General features: G+C 44.4%; 1 protein-coding gene across 2 annotated transcripts in view; it reads right to left on the bottom strand.

Moving 5' to 3' along the window:
- Positions 1-6,657: 6,657 nt before the first annotated feature.
- LOC123183411 (TATA-binding protein-associated factor BTAF1) overlaps positions 6,658-19,776 on the bottom strand; it is a 13,709-nt gene continuing 590 nt past the window's right edge. The window contains exons 2-29 of one of the 2 annotated variants that reach the window (XM_044596225.1): positions 19,377-19,492; positions 18,702-18,796; positions 17,987-18,207; positions 17,825-17,882; positions 17,605-17,686; positions 16,741-17,087; positions 16,228-16,336; positions 15,503-16,148; positions 15,284-15,416; positions 15,120-15,188; positions 14,698-14,909; positions 14,324-14,561; positions 13,547-13,720; positions 12,760-13,182; positions 12,237-12,674; positions 11,988-12,107; positions 11,415-11,903; positions 10,717-11,255; positions 10,011-10,500; positions 9,816-9,884; positions 9,113-9,217; positions 8,810-9,028; positions 8,455-8,709; positions 8,322-8,371; positions 7,789-7,898; positions 7,618-7,700; positions 7,270-7,482; positions 6,658-7,199 (exon numbers count right to left, since the gene is read on the bottom strand). In XM_044596225.1, coding sequence (XP_044452160.1) covers positions 7,029-7,199; positions 7,270-7,482; positions 7,618-7,700; positions 7,789-7,898; positions 8,322-8,371; positions 8,455-8,709; positions 8,810-9,028; positions 9,113-9,217; positions 9,816-9,884; positions 10,011-10,500; positions 10,717-11,255; positions 11,415-11,903; positions 11,988-12,107; positions 12,237-12,674; positions 12,760-13,182; positions 13,547-13,720; positions 14,324-14,561; positions 14,698-14,909; positions 15,120-15,188; positions 15,284-15,416; positions 15,503-16,148; positions 16,228-16,336; positions 16,741-17,087; positions 17,605-17,686; positions 17,825-17,882; positions 17,987-18,207; positions 18,702-18,796; positions 19,377-19,428 — 6,210 coding nt within the window. In that variant the 5' untranslated portion in view covers positions 19,429-19,492 and the 3' untranslated portion in view covers positions 6,658-7,028. Of the gene's footprint in view, positions 7,200-7,269; positions 7,483-7,617; positions 7,701-7,788; positions 7,899-8,321; positions 8,372-8,454; positions 8,710-8,809; positions 9,029-9,112; positions 9,218-9,815; positions 9,885-10,010; positions 10,501-10,716; positions 11,256-11,414; positions 11,904-11,987; positions 12,108-12,236; positions 12,675-12,759; positions 13,183-13,546; positions 13,721-14,323; positions 14,562-14,697; positions 14,910-15,119; positions 15,189-15,283; positions 15,417-15,502; positions 16,149-16,227; positions 16,337-16,740; positions 17,088-17,604; positions 17,687-17,824; positions 17,883-17,986; positions 18,208-18,701; positions 18,797-19,376; positions 19,493-19,776 lie in introns of those variants that run through there. The other variant, XM_044596226.1, reaches the window with a different exon arrangement.

Consider the following 19,776-nt stretch of genomic DNA (forward strand, 5'->3'; position numbering starts at 1 on the left):
AAGCCCTGCCGAGACCCGCTACATCCACCACCACGCCGTCGTGCTGCTGGATCTCCATCAATCTCTCCTTCCCCCTTGCTGGATCAAGAAGGAGGAGACGTCGCTGCACCATACGTGTGTTGAACGCGGAGGTGCCGTCCGTTCGGCACTCGGTCATCGGTGATTTGGATCACGGCGAGTACGACTCCGTCATCCACGTTCATTGGAACGCTTCCGCTCGCGATCTACAAGGGTATGTAGATGCACTCCTTTCCCCTCGTTGCTAGTATACTCCATGGATGCATCTTGGTGAGCGTAGGAAAATTTTAAATTATGCTACGATTCCCAACAAGGGGAGGGCTGCAGCACCACATCCAGGGCGCAGCCCCTCCCCTCCCCAACACCTCTCCTCCTCCGCGTGTGCTTGGCGAAGCCCTGCCGGAGAACTGTCACTCCACCACCACCACGCCGTCGTGCTGCTGTTGGAGCCTTCTTCCTCAACCTCTCCTTCCTCCTTACTGGATCAAGGCGTGGGAGACGTCACCGCTCCGTACGTGTGTTGAACGCGGAGGTGCCGTCCGTTCGGCGCTTGGATCATCGGTGATTTGGATCACGACGAGTACGACTCCATCAACCCCGTTCTCTTGAACGCTTCCGCTCGCGATCTACAAGGGGATGTAGATGCACTCCTCCCCTCTCGTTGCTAGTAAACTCCATAGATTGATCTTGGTGATGCGTAGAAAATTTTAATTTCTGCTACGATCCCCAACAGTGGCATCATGAGCTAGGTCTATGCGTAGTTTCTATGCACGAGTAGAACACAAGTTGTTGTGGGCGTCGATTTTGTCAATTTACTTGCTGTTACTAGTCTTATCTTGATTCGGCGGCATCGTGGGATGAAGCGGCCCGGACCGACCTTACACGTACGCTTACGTGAGACAGGTTCCACCGACTGACATGCACTAGTTGCATAAGGTGGCTAGCGGGTGTCTGTCTCTCCCACTTTAGTCGGATCGGATTCGATGAAAAGGGTGGGGTGGGCCACTGATGGCTACTGGTCCACTGATGGCTACTGGTAGGGTGGGCCACCCATATCTCTGCCAGCTTCACCCTGTCCTCCATGGACAGCGCGCCCTCCTCCTCCAAATCCTCGTCGTCTGCGCTGGAGTAGTATGAACTGGAGCCGTCGACGTCGTCCAGACCTAAGTGGTCATCGGGGCCGAGGCCAGGAAGGTCCCCGTACCCGCCCGCGCCGTCGACGCCGCCGGGAGTCGCTGCCGCCATCGCCTGAGAGGGGAGAGGAAGACGAGGGCGAGGGGAGAGGAAACTAGGGTTCGTCGCGTACGGGTTCGACCGGACCGGACCAAGCTACTTGGTGCGACCGAGCAGGCTGGGATGAGTGACCGCGCGGGTGCGGGTGCGCGCGGGTAGGCCACCGTGGCACCTGACAAGTGGAGCCGGTCAGTCAGATACGTGGTCAATACGAGCTTATACGGCTGTCAGACCGTTTTGCAACACTTAGACTTAGAGTTGGCACTGCATGGCAAAAAAAATGACTACTGATACTGATTCGTCACAACGTGCCGTAGTATGGTAGTGTCTTGCAATTAACTCCTGGCTGCGGGAGTGGCAGCTACCCGGCCACACCACCTAACAGGAAGGCCGGCCGCTCCTCCTACCTACTCAACGGTGCACAGAGACTGGGTGACCGACTAGCCCTAACTTGTGGTGTACCATTCCGCTGTCTACTCCCCTCCACATACACGGGAAATTAAAAAAGCGACTAGCAAGGACAAGAACTGAGCTCTCGAAAATTGACACGCGAACCTCCTCGTCAAGTGGCCAAATGGACTCTGCATCACTCACACACTCGCTCACGTCCTGAGGAGCCACGTGTTTCCAGGGGGCGGGTGTGGCATTATGACCGGGCGATTTTTTTCACCGGTGCTACCTGAGAGGCTGCGCAGCTTCAAAACCCGGTCGTGGTGCGAGGCGGAAGAAGCTGGAACTTATCTCCCGCGTTGGCTGTTGGATATAGAGCAAGCTTCAAAGGGGACTCGATAGCCTCAAATTTGGAGGCTATAAGCTCTTTTCGAGCGAGCTTCGTAAATTATGGCGATCCAAAGGCATGTTAACAACTTTGTCAGAGTGTCAGTTTAAATCAAAGTCATCGTAATGACAATTAATTATCATGACAATGGCTAGCAAGTGTTCGATAAGACCACCCTGCGCGCGCCAGCAGTAAGCTACCCTGCCGGACACACCGCACACCACGTAGGCATGTAATAAGAAGAAGAAGAAGAAGAGCAGCGAGCGGCCGCTCCTCCTACCTACCCAAAACCCAACGTAGCTGGTGACGTAGCTGTCGTCACTAGCTAGCTAGCTCCAACATAGGTAAACAACGACTAGCAAAGACAAGAGCTGAGCTTTCGAAAATTGACTAGAGAACCTCCTCCTCCTCAAGTGGCCAAATGGACTCTGCATCACTCACTCACTCACTTCACTCACGCTCACGCAGGCCCGTCGTGGACCTGTGTGAGCTCCTCATCGCCTACGGCAACACGGTGGTCTTGCCGCCGCATTCGGGCACAACATTGTGTGCATTTGTATGAAGAAGGCAACGAGGGGCTCACGGCGGAGGTGCAGATGTGGCGGCCTGGATTCGCCGGCCGGCGAGGGGTGTTGGAGCGAGTTGCTGCCGCTCTCTCTGATGCACATAGGTGCTTGATGTATTGCCAACGAGAGAGGAGGAGGAAGAAGAAGACCAAGTCAACATTGTATGTGGCATATTGTTTTTGCCAACCCAGCCCAATCGTCGCTCCGACTAGTTAGTGACATCATCAAAGCAATTACCATTGTATATAAACCATGCATGTATCAGTTCCAAATTACCGATGTCCTGTGTGCTTACTATGAAGACGAAATAAGCATGGGCATGCACGTCTCCTTCCAGTGCCGCGTTCAAAAGTACGTGCCAAACACTTGGATATGGCATTTTCTTTTTCTTAACAAGCATATCAGAAAAGGGTTCCTCCGCTTTGTATTACAAAGCAATCAACACCGACAACATTGCAAATGCTGGGGGCGAGCAGCACAACAAGCCCAAAAAAAAGAGAAAGAAAGAAGAAGCAGATGCCAACAACGGCAGCTCGACAAAGCGCGGGTGACCCGCCACCGCTGCGCCCTCCGGACTCGACCCACAAACCAAGGCTTCGATCCACCGTGTACCAAGCAGCACCTCTAGGAAGGAATGTGACGCCGACGACGCTGCTACCCGGACAAGTCCTGGTGTTTCCCCCGACACGCGGAGGGGAGTGGGGGATGGATACCACCGACGCCTTCCAGGAAGGGATGACGGCACCCGCAGGCGACACCCCATCGGAGCCGGAAGGACCGGCAAGGATTTCTCCCGCATTCCCAACCCCCATCACCCAACCAGGCCAGAGCCAACCATCCATCTTGTCGCCCACCTGTATGCGCCACCGTGGTCTTGCCGCCACCCACGCCGCCTCACTGAGAACACCACCATGAGGCCAAGAAGACGGAGAGAGAAGGCGCTAGGCGTCGGGAGCAGCGACACCGAAGCCATGCGGGAGGGAACCATCTCCACCGTCGTCGTGCGGGAAGCCCGTGCATTCGGCACCGTCGCGGTCGCCGTCCGGACGTGGCAGCAGGGCACACCAGGCCACCCCTGGCCTGGTCAGGCCCAAATCGGGCCCGCTAAGCCCGGCCGGCCATGCTGCAGCAGGGCGGCGCTGGCGCCGCCAGCATCCACCAGCACGACACACCTCCTCTGCCTCCCGGGAGCCACGCAGACGCCGCACCCTGTCGCCGGCCCGCCCCGACCCAGATGGGGCCCAAGGGCCCAAATCTGGGCCGAGCAGGCGCCACCAGACCCCGCCGCCGCGCCACCCCGCTGCGAACGGCAGCGCCGCCGCCCAGCTGATCTCCCGCGCGCCATCAGGACACACCGCCGCCGCGCCGGACCGACGCCGCCTAGGGACACCTCCCGGATCCGTGCCATCCCGCGCCAGAACACCACCAAGAAGGGAAAGGCCAGGGGCCGCGTCGCCGGGGCCAGGCTCAGAGGCGGGCGGCGGAGAGGGATGGGAGAGGGAGGGGCTTGGGGAGGAGGGGGCCGGGTGCGGCTGGTCGCCCGTAGGGGCGACACGGTCACGAGAGACGACGAAGGGGATCTTATTCAAAGGTTTTTCCGAGAACAAGCATAGAAAGGAGAATTTTGGTGTTCACGAGCCGTCTAAGTATCCTCCCAAGTCCCAATGCTCTATGTAGGAGTACGTGGTAATGCATCGCACAAACTTTCCATCTCCTCTCATGTTTTGTGACACTTGTTTAATTGCATGCATGGCACAAACTTTCCAATTTTTCTGATCATGTGATCAGAGCAAAGATAACTTATCGAGTACTGGCACCTCTTGATAAGTTATCTTTGCTTGATAAGTTATCTTTGCTCTGATCACATGATCGGAAACATCACACGAAGGCGAAGCAGGGGATGCTCAGGTTTCAAGCTCCAAAACCTTACATGTGTTGAGGATTCACAGATAGTACTTGAGCAAACATAGACCAGCATAGTACGGTACATGAGACAGCCGCTGGCAGATCATTACTACTCTCTTCACATAATTATTACAATGACGACCCAACACGCCAATATTAGAGCATCACAGGCTTCAGCGGGTAGAACATGACGTTCCTCACACTGTCCTTCAGAGATGTCATGAACTGAAGATAAGAATCTCTGAAGATATCAACGTCCAGATCAGTTTAGTTAACTTCCGATACCGCTTTGTTTATGATCATCCAAGGACACTCGTTGAAGGAGTGGTTGGCCGTTAATTTTGGCGTGCCAAACGTAGTCTGTTCCTTTAGCACTGTAGCTGTCATTTTCTTGCCGTTACTCCTTTCTTTCTGTTGATCGGCGTCACTCGCTGTGGTATAAAGCTGAGCTTGTAAGTTGTAACCCCAAATGGGATTATCTACCAAATACCTAATACAAGAACCCTAGACGCCCCCATGATCTGTAGCGATAATGTTTAGTTCATGATACTGTAGCTACTCCGTGATTATTGTACCTTGCAGTTTGTGAAAATACTGTAGCTCTATTGAAGAATTTGCAAACCAAATTTTGGAAACGATTGAATGTTACTTTTTTGGAAAATGCTGAACATTTTTTGAAACCATGAAATAAAAATTGAAATTCCAAACCAAAAAATCCCAACATTTATTGAGAACTAGGGTAAAATTTGAAATAATTTTTTTGAAACGTGAATTTTTAAAAAAAATACTTGAAGAAAAAAGTTGAAATTCCAAACAATTTAAAAAAAAAGTGAACACTGTGATAAATTTCGAAATGTCAAACATTTTTTTAAACGTGAACAAAAAGTTGAAATTCCTACCAATTTCTAATTTTTTAAATATTTTGAAGAAATTTCAAACATTTTTTTAAAACATGAACATTTTTTGAAAAAGTGAAAAATAATTAAAACATGACCAATTTTAAAAATTTGTGTTGTTTGATGTGCATAGGAATGTGGCGACGAGGTTGCTAGACAGCTCTACAGAGATGTCCCCGGTGAGATCCTTGGGCAGTCGTCGGGGTGGGAAGACAAACAGACAATCTGTCCAGGGGAAGGACACGGTTATATAGTGGGTAGAAACCAGGGGGAACATTAGGATGGGCCTGGTTTCTGTTATAAAACTTGTGCGTGAAATATCGGATCATAATACGTTGTTACTCTCCTCGGGAGAAGAGGGACGTGAGGCCCCTAAACCTAGAGAGTTCCGTTTCGACCTGACATGGATTAAAGATGAAATTTTCATGATGATTGTTGAGGATATCTGGTCTAGGAAAGTCAATTCTTCAGACCCTATAGATATTCTCAACATCAAGTTAAGAAGGATTAAAACTTACTTCAAGGGTTGGGGGTCCAATAAATACGGTCATGACAAAAAAAAGGAAAGAGGAGCCTAGGATGGAACTATCCATGTTGGAGGAGTTCTCCAGAACTTTATAACAGAAAAGTTGATATTTGTGTTGAGCTACATGAGCTGTTTGTCAATGAGGAGATCTTTTGGTTGCAGCAGTCCCATGAGAGATGGCTGCTTAAAGGCGATTTTCACAAAATAGCTAATGGTCGTAAGAGAAAGAACACTATTCATTCGCTTAGGGTGGGGGACTCCGAGGTGGAGGGCACTGATGATCTGATTGCCCACGCCACTAAATATCATAAGGAGCTCTTTGGCCTAGCCCCTGGTAACCAGTTTCACCTTGATCCCGAGACTTGGGCAGATGACAAGAGATTGAATGAAGATGATAATACTGATCTGTGTAGAGAGTTTACTGAATTAGAAGTGAAGGAAGCTTTGTTCGCTATGGAACCTAACAGAGCTCCCGGTCCTGTGTCAAGTTCTATCAGGCATGTTGGGAAATTGTCAAGGATGATATAATGTTGCTGTTTAAACACTTTCACAACAGGACGTTGGATGACCAGCATATTACTGAGACTCAAATCCTTCAAGGTTTGGTCGTTACAGATGGATTTTAAATTAATCAAAACTGTGATACAGCTTACTTCCATAGTACTGCAACAGTAGAGTTTTGACGATTGGATTATGTCTGTATTTTGGGACTGCTTCACTCCGCAATTTCAGCAGTGAAAAATGACAATTGGATTCTGAATTTCAAAGGAGCTACACTCTTGGATCATAAAATAAGTTGAGTGTACACAAAACTCCCCAAAACTTCACGGGCTCTTGTGGCCCATCCATCTAGCCCTCCTACCAAAAGCGGCAAAAGAATTGAGATATCTCCATCTCAATCACCTATAACTGGTTGCTTGTTAGCCATCTTGTCCGAGATCTTGCGATCTTCTCTTTTTTTTTCTCTAGGTATGAAAACTAAAACAAGAAAGATCTCCAAGGCTGGCGAAAAACAAAAAATATGTGAGCCTACTAGACAGACCAATTCAGTTCCAATTTACTCTACACTGTACACGAGCAAGCGAGCGGCCATCATAAGGTGAGCTTCACCCGTTGAGCTTCGCCAAGAACTGGTTCATATCATACTCGTCCGCGTACTGCGACTGGTCCCACAGCTCGTCCAGCCCACTCAGGATTGACTTGAGGCCCTTGCGACCCGGTTTCCCCTTGTTGCTCTCTTCTTCCGTGGCGCTCGAACTGCTTGGGAGAACCGACGCCTGCACATTGGAGATAGGATTAGGAATGAGTTCATACCACAGGGGAACTAGTTTGTCCCAACTATCTTACCTTTCTGGAAGCAGGGGTCGAAGTGAACAAATCGAGTAGCTGGTCAGTGTTCATGGTCTTCAGGCTAGCGTTCTCAGAGTTTATGACCGCGTTGGCGACCGACACCTTGAACCGCTGGAGACTCATCACTTTCTCCTCCAGGGTGCCGCGCATGATGAGACGGTGCACATTCACAACTTTCCTTTGGCCCAGACGATGTGCTCTGTCCATCGCCTGTCACAGCAGAATTACATTCATCAGAGGACAAAGTGATAATCTGAAGTCATTGATAGTCAGAAAAACTGCATATGGATTCTAATTAATGCGGGGGGAAATACGTTGTCCCTCTGTTCAGATGCAAAGACGAACCTGAAGATCCTTCATTGGGTTCCAATCATGTTCCATGAAGACCAAAGTGTCAGCAGACGTCAAATTCAAGCCCAGACCACCAACTGCAACAAACAAGAATCATTTAAGCAAAGCCTTTCTAGCGTACCAAGGAGTAAAACCCCCACTTCACAAGGAATTCCTTGAACCTACCATGAGTCGTTAGTAGAAGCACATCGATGGTTGGGTCCGAATTGAACGTTTTGACAATTTCAAATCTCTTGTCCGTTTGAACAGAGCCATCAAGCCGCAAATAGGTGACGCTGCAACATTATCAAAATCTCCCTGATCAGATGGCTTGCCTAGAAAGGCGATATGATGATATAATAATGCACATTAACTCTTGATGACTTTAAATGCTGCAGGAATATGAAATGGCAGCAAAATTACAATAAAACTAGCAGCCTAAATTAGTTTTTGGTCAATTTAATCAGTGGTATCCCAACTCAAATTTACACATTAGACAGTTCAGCAGCAGCAATTCTGAAATATTTAAGCACACAGGACTCCTTAAACAGTAAAACAGAAGGTGAGGCACATAATGGTACTACATACAGCAACGTTCTTCCAGATAATTTGCATCTGCTACTAATGTGAGAATACAGCACCAAATGGTATTTGCTGAATATAAAATAATGCATATCTAGATGCAACCAATACAGGTAGGAAAATGACATAAAACTCACCTTCTCATATGGGACTGAAACAGGTCCTTCTCAATAATGTCAAGGAAAGCCTACAGAAAAAGTTGAGAACAGAATAAGGATGAAATCAGAAGAGAGAAACAAGAGAGACATCACAGAGAAACAGACTCAGTACCTTATGTTGAGCAAAAATCAAAACTCTGTGTTGCCCAACAGCTGCAGAAGCATCAGGACTAGATATTTCTGATCCTATACCACACTCTTGCAATATCTCTTGAAGAGCAACAAGCTTAGGAGAGTGGTGCAGCTCATGCAGTTCATCACCAGTTCCCATACCTATTTCCTTTAGATGCTCCACAATATAGTCAGGTGGGCTTTCCCCAATTACAAGTAAAGGATGGCTGCAGAGCTTCAACAGGTATTGTAGTGCCTGCGTTATTACAAAAGAATATCGATCCATTTAGAGGGTAGTACTAAAACAGGGTACTACAGAATGAAGAAACAAGAAAGAGTTGGCAAACTGTAGCCACCTGGAACACATGGCGAGTTGCCTTTGGTTGAGAGGTGGATGGCTCTGATTCATCTGCTTTTACTATAGTTGAAATCTCTTCTTTCACGTTGGAGCTGGAGAACTTGTCATAAAGTTTCAGCTGTAAATGGCTGAGATTGCAATGTCTGTCCTGGATAATCTTCTCTGGAAGATCCGATAAGACTTCATCCTTGGTTCTTCTGAGTAGAAATGGCATGACCTGTGTATAGCAAGGTTAATTTATTTATCAGCAAGGCAACAATATTAGTGTTATTTCTAAATATGTAAGACACAAGATAAAAACCTGTTTGTGAAGTGCCTCCATTGCAAGAATGCCTGCTTCAGCATCCTTTGCTGAACATTTGGAATCTTTAGCTGCTATCAGTGGTTTCCCATATGTAGATTGGAACTGTGCAAAGCAATGTTTGGTCAGATTTCAGCATACCAAGATAGCTGCCAGCCTGCCATGATGGAATATGTGCTTTTGACGAGAGTAGTATGGATTGCATCTTTAGGGAAGAACTTATTTTCAGCTGGTTGAGGTCTAAATAAGAAAAGGTGTGTCTACTTTCTTTGGTTTGTATGTATTCCACTTCGAGGTTTATCATTCAAAGACTAGTTGAAATAAATAAATTTATGATGCAGCCTAGCACATACTAAACATCATATGTAAGAAAGTGTAATGGCTCATAGTTTTAGTTGTTGTGGTGTCTATAGACTCTAGAATAAAAATATACACATACCACGAAGGCCAGATGACCATTCTTCAACTAACAAGCAAATATTAATGAAGTCATTGTTGTTCAAATTCTAGTCTTAACTGATAATATTACGCCTGTGACTCTGATGGAACACACCATGATAGTTACTTTTAGATATGCTAGGCCAAATTCTAGTCATTGATAGTAACTCTGTGTTGGGATGTAGGGAGTAGGAGGCTAGAGCAGACTAAAAGTTACTACCAATCGGTTCCATAAGGAAGTACAGATTCATAGCACACAACTTACCTGTTTTTCTGTTCCAAGAAACCCTGGCATAAGGAAGTCAAATAGCGACCACAATTCCAATACATTGTTCTGCGGTTCAAGAGAATGTGTCAACTTATAGAAATAATTAAATCAATGGCAGCTAATTTACTATCCACAAAGGACACAGACATAAATGAATATGTGAACACAAATAGAGAGCAGCATAAGGTATACCTGAATAGGAGTTCCACTCAAGATAAGACGGTGCTGTGCTTTCAACTGCTTCACAGCAGACGTTATTTTAGATCTTGAGTTCTTTATTATGTGCCCTTCATCCAGAACACAATAGTTCCAAATGACACTCTCGAGAAAATCGATATCCTTGCGTATAATATCATACGATGTTATGATGACATTGAATTTATCGAATTGAGCACGGAGCGTCATCCTGTCTTGTGACGAGCCAATGTACTGAAGAGGTTTCATGATAGAGCTGTCTATGTATTTCTCCACTTCGTATTCCCAGTGTGCTACTAATGTAGAAGGACAGATAATCAAAGATTTTGGATCTTTGTCATCATTCCGTGCACGGGACTCGGCAATATCACTTGCTACGATAGCAGACGCCTGGAGTGTCTTGCCAAGCCCCATGTCATCACATAAAATTCCATGTAACTTAAACCGTCTAAGGAATGCTAACCAGTTGATTCCTTCTTGCTGGTACCTGACAAACAAGATTTTATTTTAAAAAAACATCAGAACAAACATAAACCTGCAGAGAGGCAATATACAGCAGAACATTTTTCAACATATGAAGCAAGCTAGACTCAACTTACATGACAAGTTCATTTTTATGCATGCAAAATAAACAATTTCAATAAAGTAGAATGCCATCATGAAGCCAAATTCTGACTAAGGAACTTTAATGATAGTTACAGACCTGCGCAACTCAACACTGAGATGAATGTTGAGCTTGTGATCATCGATTTGAGAGTTGTCAAGGAGTTGTTCCAGAAACTGCGCATCTTCTGTGCTGCTATATAAGCGCTCACTTAGTCCACTTGGTAGCGGAACTCCCTTCGCTAATGGCAGTAAAGGGACCAAAGCAGCGAAACTGTGAGTGACAGACTGCCTAACAGATCCATCAGGGTCGCTCATGCACCTCAGAAGAGGTACAACAAGGAAAGGAGCATAAGGAACCAACTCCACAGCCAAACCCTGAACAAGAAGGCTCAAAAGCATCCCAGCTCCTTGTCTTGCACACACAGAAGATGAATCCGACAACATTGGAATGGCATTTTCTATGACAACTACCATCACATTACCGGTCAGTGACTTCGCCATTGACGTGATACACCTGGCAGCAGCTAACCTAACAGCCACATGAGAATGACGCGCGCACCCAAGAATACAGGGAAGGAGCCTTAACAGCTGAGGCCTCAAGGGCTCAGGCAGGTGAGGTGTAATTGAACGAACAACCTGCAACAATCAGGCACACCATTAGAAGCATGGACATGTGACTGAAATGCAGCCAAATAAGTCTAGACTAAATGATTTGACATGACGATCTAAGCCTAGAGAATATAACTGTCACAGCCACATAACACTGAATCCACACTAAGTCCTGATGGAACAAACCTGGATGTTATTTATGAGGGACTGTGGGTCCTTATCCTCACAAGACCTGCCTAGTTGTGTGATACTTGGATCATCTTTCTGAATGTCATCTTCGATCTTAATAGGTTCAAGAAACTCGGTAAGGCAATCCCACAACTTGGGAAGTTTTTCGAATAATGATGATCCAAATTTCTCACAGAGATGCTTTAAAGCCAACTCTGATCCACGACGACTTATATAACCTTCCGTTTTTGTTCTTTCTTCACCATCAGAATTCACATGACCCCTGGATTTGTGGTTGCTAAAACGCTTCCCGATTGACAACAAATTTTGGTCCTCGATAACCTGTATTGAATTGATAACAGCAGCTTGAGGTGTCTCGCTGATATCAGTGCATGCTAAGGTGCAGAGGTTCTTTGTAAGCTTGTCATTGGGGCCTGGCTTCCGACCAACACAACCAAAAATGAGCTCCGCAAGTGCATCTGCAGCTTTGTCTTGAAGTAGTTCCTCCTGCATGACATGGAAACATCTAAATTCATATGCTAAATTGACAAAGTAGAATTGCTAAAGTAAGCACAAGGCTACATGTTTTACCTGTTCTCTTTTTATTGCAGCCATTAAAGGTAAAATGACTGGATTCAACTTGCTTGGTAACCCCGACATCCAGACAACAGCAGAAGCCACTAAAGAAGAGACAGTGACGTGCAAATTGTTCTGCATAACAATATCAAATGAGTTAACTTATGTGAAGATGCAACCATGGACCGACCAAGAATAATGTAACACAGACCTTCAACATTTTAACACAAATATAAACAGACAATAATTGGAGAAGACACATACCTGAACACACTTCAAGTAGCCTGATGTGGACAACAGGCCTTGTTTAGCTGACTCTATGTTATTCAGGACAATTTTCTCACTGTCCGAAGGGAGATCAAACTCAGTGGGTAACGACAGCTTTGAAGCAAAATTAATAGCATCATCAACGCTCAGCATGTCAGCGTTAAAATTTAAGCTGCTGGCATAATCTTTGAAAACAGCACAAGACTCTACTGTGCGGAATAAATTAGTGGCTTCATTGCGCATCTTTGTGTATGTTCTTGCAAGTTCAGAATAGGGAAGCACAGAGCCTTTTGTTGGAAATGCCGGATCAGAGCAAGACAGCAAGTCCAAAAGATACTCTTTCACAGAGGAGAAGAAAGCTAGCAATGTGCCCACTGCAGCGAGATCTCTTCCTCTGAGATCTTTAAACCAAGAAACAATAACCATAGAAGCCACCTGGATCAACAAAACAGATCAGTACAATGCAAATAGTTCTGGAGTGAAGATATTAACACACTAATATAATGCGGCCATTTCTAACCTGTCTCTGGACTCCTGAGAGAGACATGACATCATTAGCAAGTGGAGTAAGAACAACTTGCCACGAGCCAACTGGCAACTTTGAGGCGAAAAGCCCAAGGGCCATTGCTGTTAGCACTCGTGTATGGGTAACAGATTTGTCAGAATCGGCCCCCACGATTATCTTTGGAACATTTGAAGAAAGATCGAATTGCTTCTCGTGTGAAGTATTTTCTCCTGTAGAACCAAAAGATATCATTCTTGAACTTTCATGTTCTAGCTTTGCAGATCTTATCTTTGCAGCTCTTGAACGGCTTCCTCGGGGAAGGGCAACTGGCATAAACATTTTTGTAGAATCCAATGTTGAGCCATACGGAGTCGTAGCAAGTTGCACCCAATTACTAAAATATGATATTGCAGCACACTCAAGGTCTTTCTCAGGGCACTGCAATATCCAAGATGGTTTTGTTTGTTAATACCATCCTATGATAGACAAGATTACTAAAGTTTCTGGGTATTTACAAACGGTAATGCTAAAACTCTGACGCCAGATTTTTAAACATGGCAAATTGAACGTTTTTTATGGCAACTTTAGTTGGGACGAGGATGGCAGTTTTAGTTTATGAGCATGGCAATTTCCTCACAAGAAAAAGAACAGAGGCGGATTTGCCATGCTTGCCAACTAAACTCGTCATCCTCAGTAAACACAAATTGCCATAAAAAAGGTTCGATTTGCCATGGTCAAAAATCTGACGTCAGATTTGTAGTGAAGTCTCTTTACAAAATGCCCAGAAGTCCAGAACATCAACCTGAAGTAGAAGTTTCCAAGCCCTTTCAGAAGATTGAAGAATCTCGTCATTCGACTCCAAAAGTATATTCTGGAAGGCAACCTGCAGTGAATCACCTAATATGGATGTAGGCCAGAAATTAGATGAGGCGTCTCCAGCTGAACTCCTGGTGTTGCAAACCTCAAGAAGCCTCTCCTACAAACAGTCAAAACTTCACAGTTAACTAGGAAAGCATAATGATACAACTGGACTCGCAAAATTCAGTATACATAATGGCGATGAAATTGCATTATTCCATACTTGAGGCTGAAAAAAAACAACTCAAAGTAGTATTTTACTAAAGAAAGTTGCCTAAAACATTAGCCTGATGGCTCAAAACTGATGCAAATGTAAGGCGTGGACTTGCACTGAAGGCAACAAAATTGCATTATTCAGTTCTTGCGACTGGCAAAAGTATCTCATGGCAGGTTGTTTCTTTAGTAAATAAAGCTGAAAAGGGGATTAGCCAGATGATTCAAAGCTGCTGAACTACACCGGCTGTAGAGACATGTGATTGAATGGTAATGACTGCTAATTTATATAAATCCATTCCAAAACTCTGGTGATTTCTTTAGTAAACAAAGTTGCAAAAGTAGCCAGATGGCTCAGACTGCTGCACCACATGGTTGTAGAAATTTCTCACTGAACAATGATGGTTCTTTGACTTCTTTCTAATAACTCAATTCAAAATATCCAGTGAATGCCTGATACATCAGCACAGTAAACCAAAGTGGATCCTAAATTCCAAGTAATTCTTACCAATGTTCGTATAGCAGAACGCCGGACTGATGTAATACTGTGTCTCATAAAAGGCCACAAACGGGGTGTCAGTGTGGCTAAAACATAAGGGTTCTCGCTGTATGCCAACTTGTCTTCTTGCTCAGCCATCTGAGTAGCTTTGTTTAGATCAAATTCTCTCTCGCTTAAGGCTGCCGTGCCAAGCATCTTTGGAACCATCTCTGGTTGCGAATATATCTCAGCTAACAAATTCATTACACTGAAATAGAAAAGAAATGTTAACAGTTTAGTTTCAGAAGATGAAAGAACAGCCGTAAATTGGTCAAATAATCTTTGGCTTATGCTCAACTTTACGCTAATGTATGTTTGCCACACGACACGAGATTGAGTGATACCTGCTTGTAGATGGGCTTAGGTCATCAAGGTCAAGCAATATATCCCATAACAACATCACAACTGAATTCAGCAATTGATCATTTAGTCTAACTAAAGAAGCAGCAGCCGGGATCAGGGCCTCTGCAGCTACAGCACGGACATCATCATCCGGATCTTCCAGACCAGCTTTACAAGCATGAAGGACATACTCAAACAGATCTTTAAGCATTTCCTGGCGAGGCAGAAAACGGTATTATCAATTTTGTATACAGATTGGGTATCAATTCATACATCAACAAGGATGAACAAGCCATTAACAGTGCACACTGGAGCATCTAGATTGACATGAGTTGTACAAAGCCCAAGGTGTAGTCAATCACATAACAGCGCAACATGGAAATAAAATCTTATATAGGTGATCAGTTGCTCGATTAGCAATCACCTTGCGAACCGCAACCAGGTATTTAATTCCAAGGAGGCTCCCATGACGAACTTCCCACTCTTGCCTGCGCTGAAAAAACAAATAAAAGAGATGACAGTGATGACAAAAGTGAATGTTTTGTTTTAGAAATGGATGATCATGAGACAGATAACTACAACACATACCTGCATTTGCAGCAAGATATTTAGTGTATGGCACACTAAAGAAGGATGCATGTACTTCAGAACAGCACCAAGAGCTTGAGCGCAAGTTTCACGGACAGGGGCAACCACTTGATCAGATACATAATCACCAAAGCTGCGAGCAGAAAAAGGTGTGCAGAAGTAAGGCAACCAAGAAAAGGATATATAAGCATGTCCATCCTGAAATCTAGAAATGCATACCGGTCCAGTGAGAGTGCACAAAGGAAACGAATTGCACAATCTTGAAGAAACTCCCAATTCTTCATACACGAGTACTTGGCCAATTTCATCAGTTTCACATATTTTGAATTGTCAGGAGCATGTACAACAGAACTTGGATTTGATACCGAGTTGAGTGCACTGTTGAGTGATGTACATGATGTTTCCACTTTAGACGGATCAGTTGAATTATCAAGCTGCAACTCTGGCTCGACCTTTACATGAGCAGAATTAGGTTCACCACTCGATACAGTGAGCACATTACTCAAACCTGCCTCGGCTTTGGAATCATCAGGATTGACCAGATCCTTATCCGCGTCAATGTCCATAAGCTCAGAAGGATTTGGCTTCTCCTCTTCCATATGTCTCTCCACAACTGGTTCAAGCATAATCTCAGAAGGATTTAGCTCTTCTTTCTTATGCCTCTTCAAAACCGGTTCAAGATGTTCCGCATCAATGTCTTCATTAAGATCAATACCATGAGGCTTTTTCAGGGTGTCAGAATCGGTTTTATCATCCAGATCAGCAAAAGGTGAGCTCAGATCAGGGAAATATACTCCAGCACAAGCACCTTGATGCGTCAAAATTTCCCTCAAAGCCATAATGGTGCCATGGCGAACTTCCCAAACTAAAAGGAAACAAAACTCAGTTAAAGGATATAAGCAACACAAAAAGAGACAAATGTTGGAGTTGGGACGTGCACTTACTAGGGTCAAACATGTCAAGAATAAGCTGATCAACAAACTGTTGAAAAGGCCATCTCCCACTGTCACTATACTCCACATTGTCTTCATCTGCAACTGTGTCAGAAGCATCCTGAAATTAGGGAAATGAAATTATCAAATCATCATGGATTGAAGACAAAGCCATCCTCCTAGGAATGCTACCGCAAAAGTAACGTCTAATTGCCAGACAAAGCAACAGCAATAACAAACTAGCAAATTTGCCCATGCATTAAGCACAAGAACATCAAGGCAAGTGAAGTGTATCAGCCAATTGCACCATGCCACATATGTAGGTATATTACAATCAAGCAATTGATACAAAACAAAATGTTACTGATTTTATGCTTTGAAATATTGAAAAAATAAAAATACTAGCAGGCATAAATTTGCTGATGCTTTAGATTATTTCAAAAATGAGGTATCTAATATATAAGTTAACCATCTCATGAAAGTAAGTCAAATATATTTTAGAATATGTGAATGATTGATCCTTACATTATATGTGCCAGCTTGGTCAGAAGAAGCTCCGTTGGACGATGCAGAACTTTTTAGCACAACCTCGTCATCCTCCGGTATAGACTTTGTATGATCCTTTGCATTGCTCTTTGCTTTACGCTTCAGCATATTACGTTCCCTGGCACTTAGCCGCTTAGGTCGAAAAGTAGAATGTTTTGGATACCTAGGAACCATGGAGGCAACCAAGTGCTGAATATTCTGACCACTATTATACGAATAAAATCCATTGTTTTGGACATTTGCACCCCAATAATTCTTTTGGGCAAGAAGATCCTCATCTTTGAAAACATCATTGAGATCCATAAACTGCTCGCACACATCGAGACCTGCACTAGAATAAGAAAGAAGTATGAAACCAATCCAAAATAACACTGGAAATATGCAAGTAGACATTATGGAAACAGCACACGAGATCCTATATGAGATCAGATAGCACTTTGCGTCACATATATTAAGCAAAAGGGAACGAAGGAGCAACTAATGATATAATACCTTTTTGACACTAATAATATTTTAACCCCTGCTCGCAATCTCAGCAAATCCAATAATAGATGTAAGCAGCGCAATATAATTGGTCAGAAAATTAGCTACTTAGTATTTAGTGATCACCAATATACAAATTCAAACTGATCGGCAGAATTCTAATGTATGGCACACAAGAAAATGCATTACAAAAATTGATATTACAATTAACTGACAAAAGGGCTAGTTATCCATCTTTAAATCTATAATCTCACAACAATCTATATTTTGTGAACACCGAAAAACAATAAGATGAAACATTAATTAAATCTTGGAAACAGATTGTGCTTTACCATATACATAGTAAGAAAAATAACATACCTAAACGCCGCCGAAGATTTTGCTTTTGGCGAGCTAAGCGGTCTGATGGATTCTTGCCATTATCGTTAGCAACATCGAATTCCTAGCAATCAAAACAGAGAGAACTCAAGTAGTCAGACCAAACTCTTTAGTTCATTGATGTGTTACGAAAGAAATCCAAAACATTTTAGTTGTGTTTATCAAATATTGAGGAGCAAGAATAATGGCACAAAAGATGCACCTGTCCACCCGATGACAACAAAGGAGACCCAAATTCCAGTACCCTGTTTATATCAAAGCTGTGACAAAAAGAACAGCATTATTAGTCTCTTCATTTTAAGAGATGGGAACAAGACAGAAAGAGGGAAGTAAACAAAACATTGGGAAACCAAATGCATCAAACCTTCCAAAAGCAAGCTCAGATGTTGCAGTAGTATCAGGGCGTGGCAATGCTGACGCAACATCACCAGTTTCATCAGATAACCCAGAAGCATGTTTTTCTGCTTCCACGGCTGCAAACAAATCTTTGACTGACGTGTGCTTGACATTCTCTGCTATGGAACCGATCGCCTGAGCTGCAGCAACCCTCGTGTCCCAATTCTTACTACGAAGGTACTGAGACACCTAAAATTGGCACATGAGAACATAACGTTCAGCCACCATTACGTGCATAATGCATAGAGAATGAAAGCTGGCCACTCTCCAGTAAACTATGCATAGCATATATGCTAACATGTTGATATCATAACAGTATGAGCCATAATTTAATCTGACTGAACATATGTGAGTACTTGGATTGCTCCATAAAAACACGAATCAACATTCGAACATGCATGCATGGGTGAGGTCATATATATATATAGCCAACAGAAGTGCTATTTGACGGATCAACTTAGACATAACCGAGGATGTAACATATAACAGAGGAAACAATGTAGGATGAATTCATGTGTTATCAAAGAAGAACAAGAATGAACTGATGCAGCTACAAGTCATGCATTCCTTCATACATTATGGCTTGAACAGCACAGCATGGAGCATACTAGGCGAACAGTTGAAGGGTTCCTTCCAGGTTTGCAAATCTCACAACATTAAAGTCTGTGGCATCGTGCACGTACCTTTTTCAACAGAGCATTTAGCTCCTGGGGATGTGTCCTTGCGATTTCTCCGATCTGGCGCGCGGCCGCGAACCTTGTCGCTTGCGTCGAACCGGCTAAGTCAGGTTAAAGGAAACTTTGCAGAAGAGATGATGGTGGTGATGAGGCAGTGAACATCACATAACAGTACATTATTATATATATAGGTTGGTAAACACTATGGTTATTTATTATTAAGCATGGCTAACTTGAAACTCTATTCCAACTGAGCTAGGTGAGGTTGAAGGAAACTTTGCAGAACAGATGATGAGGCACTGAACCTCACATTACATTACATTATTAGGTGGCTAAACTAAAGTACTAAACAGTAGGGTTATTATTAAGCAAGGAAAACTTTATACTCCATTCCAACTGGTGTTTGTTTTGGTTTGTTTTGTTTTGTCCAGAGAGAGAATGGGCACAAACAAACAAACAAACAAACAAACAAACAAACTAGAAGTGAATCAACACAGGAGGCAGTTGCATAGAGTAAATGAACCCAAAAAACAATAATAGTGCAAGTGCAGAGTGCAAGTCCCTTGGAATGAAATAATAATAATAATAATAATAATAATAATAATAATAATAATAATAATAATAATAATAATAATAATAATACTGTACTATGCAAGTAGGAAGGAAGGAAGGGGAGGATACTGTCGAGCAATGTGAGGAGGCGGTGAAGGCGGGAGGAGCTCTGCGCGGCCATACTGGGGTGGCACTCATCCACTCGAATCCACTCGAATCAATCAATCAATCGCTCCGCCGCATGCCTGCTCAGCAAACAACAACACGGGACGGGTGAGGGCGAGCGCAGGTAACGGACATGCGCGCGCGGGACGAGGACAAATCGGGCGCGGCTGACGGTTTCAAATTGGATTCGAAATCCGCGGAGCCGGCGCACGAGGCGCTGCGGGGCCTGTGAGCGGTTGCGCGCGAGGCGGATTGCCGGCGGCGGCCGCGGCGGAGGGGGCGCGCGCGCGCGGCGATCCAGTCTTATCCGTACGGGGGGAGAAGGCGCGCGGCAAAAGAGAAGAGACAAATCGAGAGCCAGAGA

This window comes from Triticum aestivum, chromosome 1D (genome assembly GCF_018294505.1).
Source record: "Triticum aestivum cultivar Chinese Spring chromosome 1D, IWGSC CS RefSeq v2.1, whole genome shotgun sequence".
Lineage (NCBI taxonomy): Eukaryota > Viridiplantae > Streptophyta > Magnoliopsida > Poales > Poaceae > Triticum > Triticum aestivum.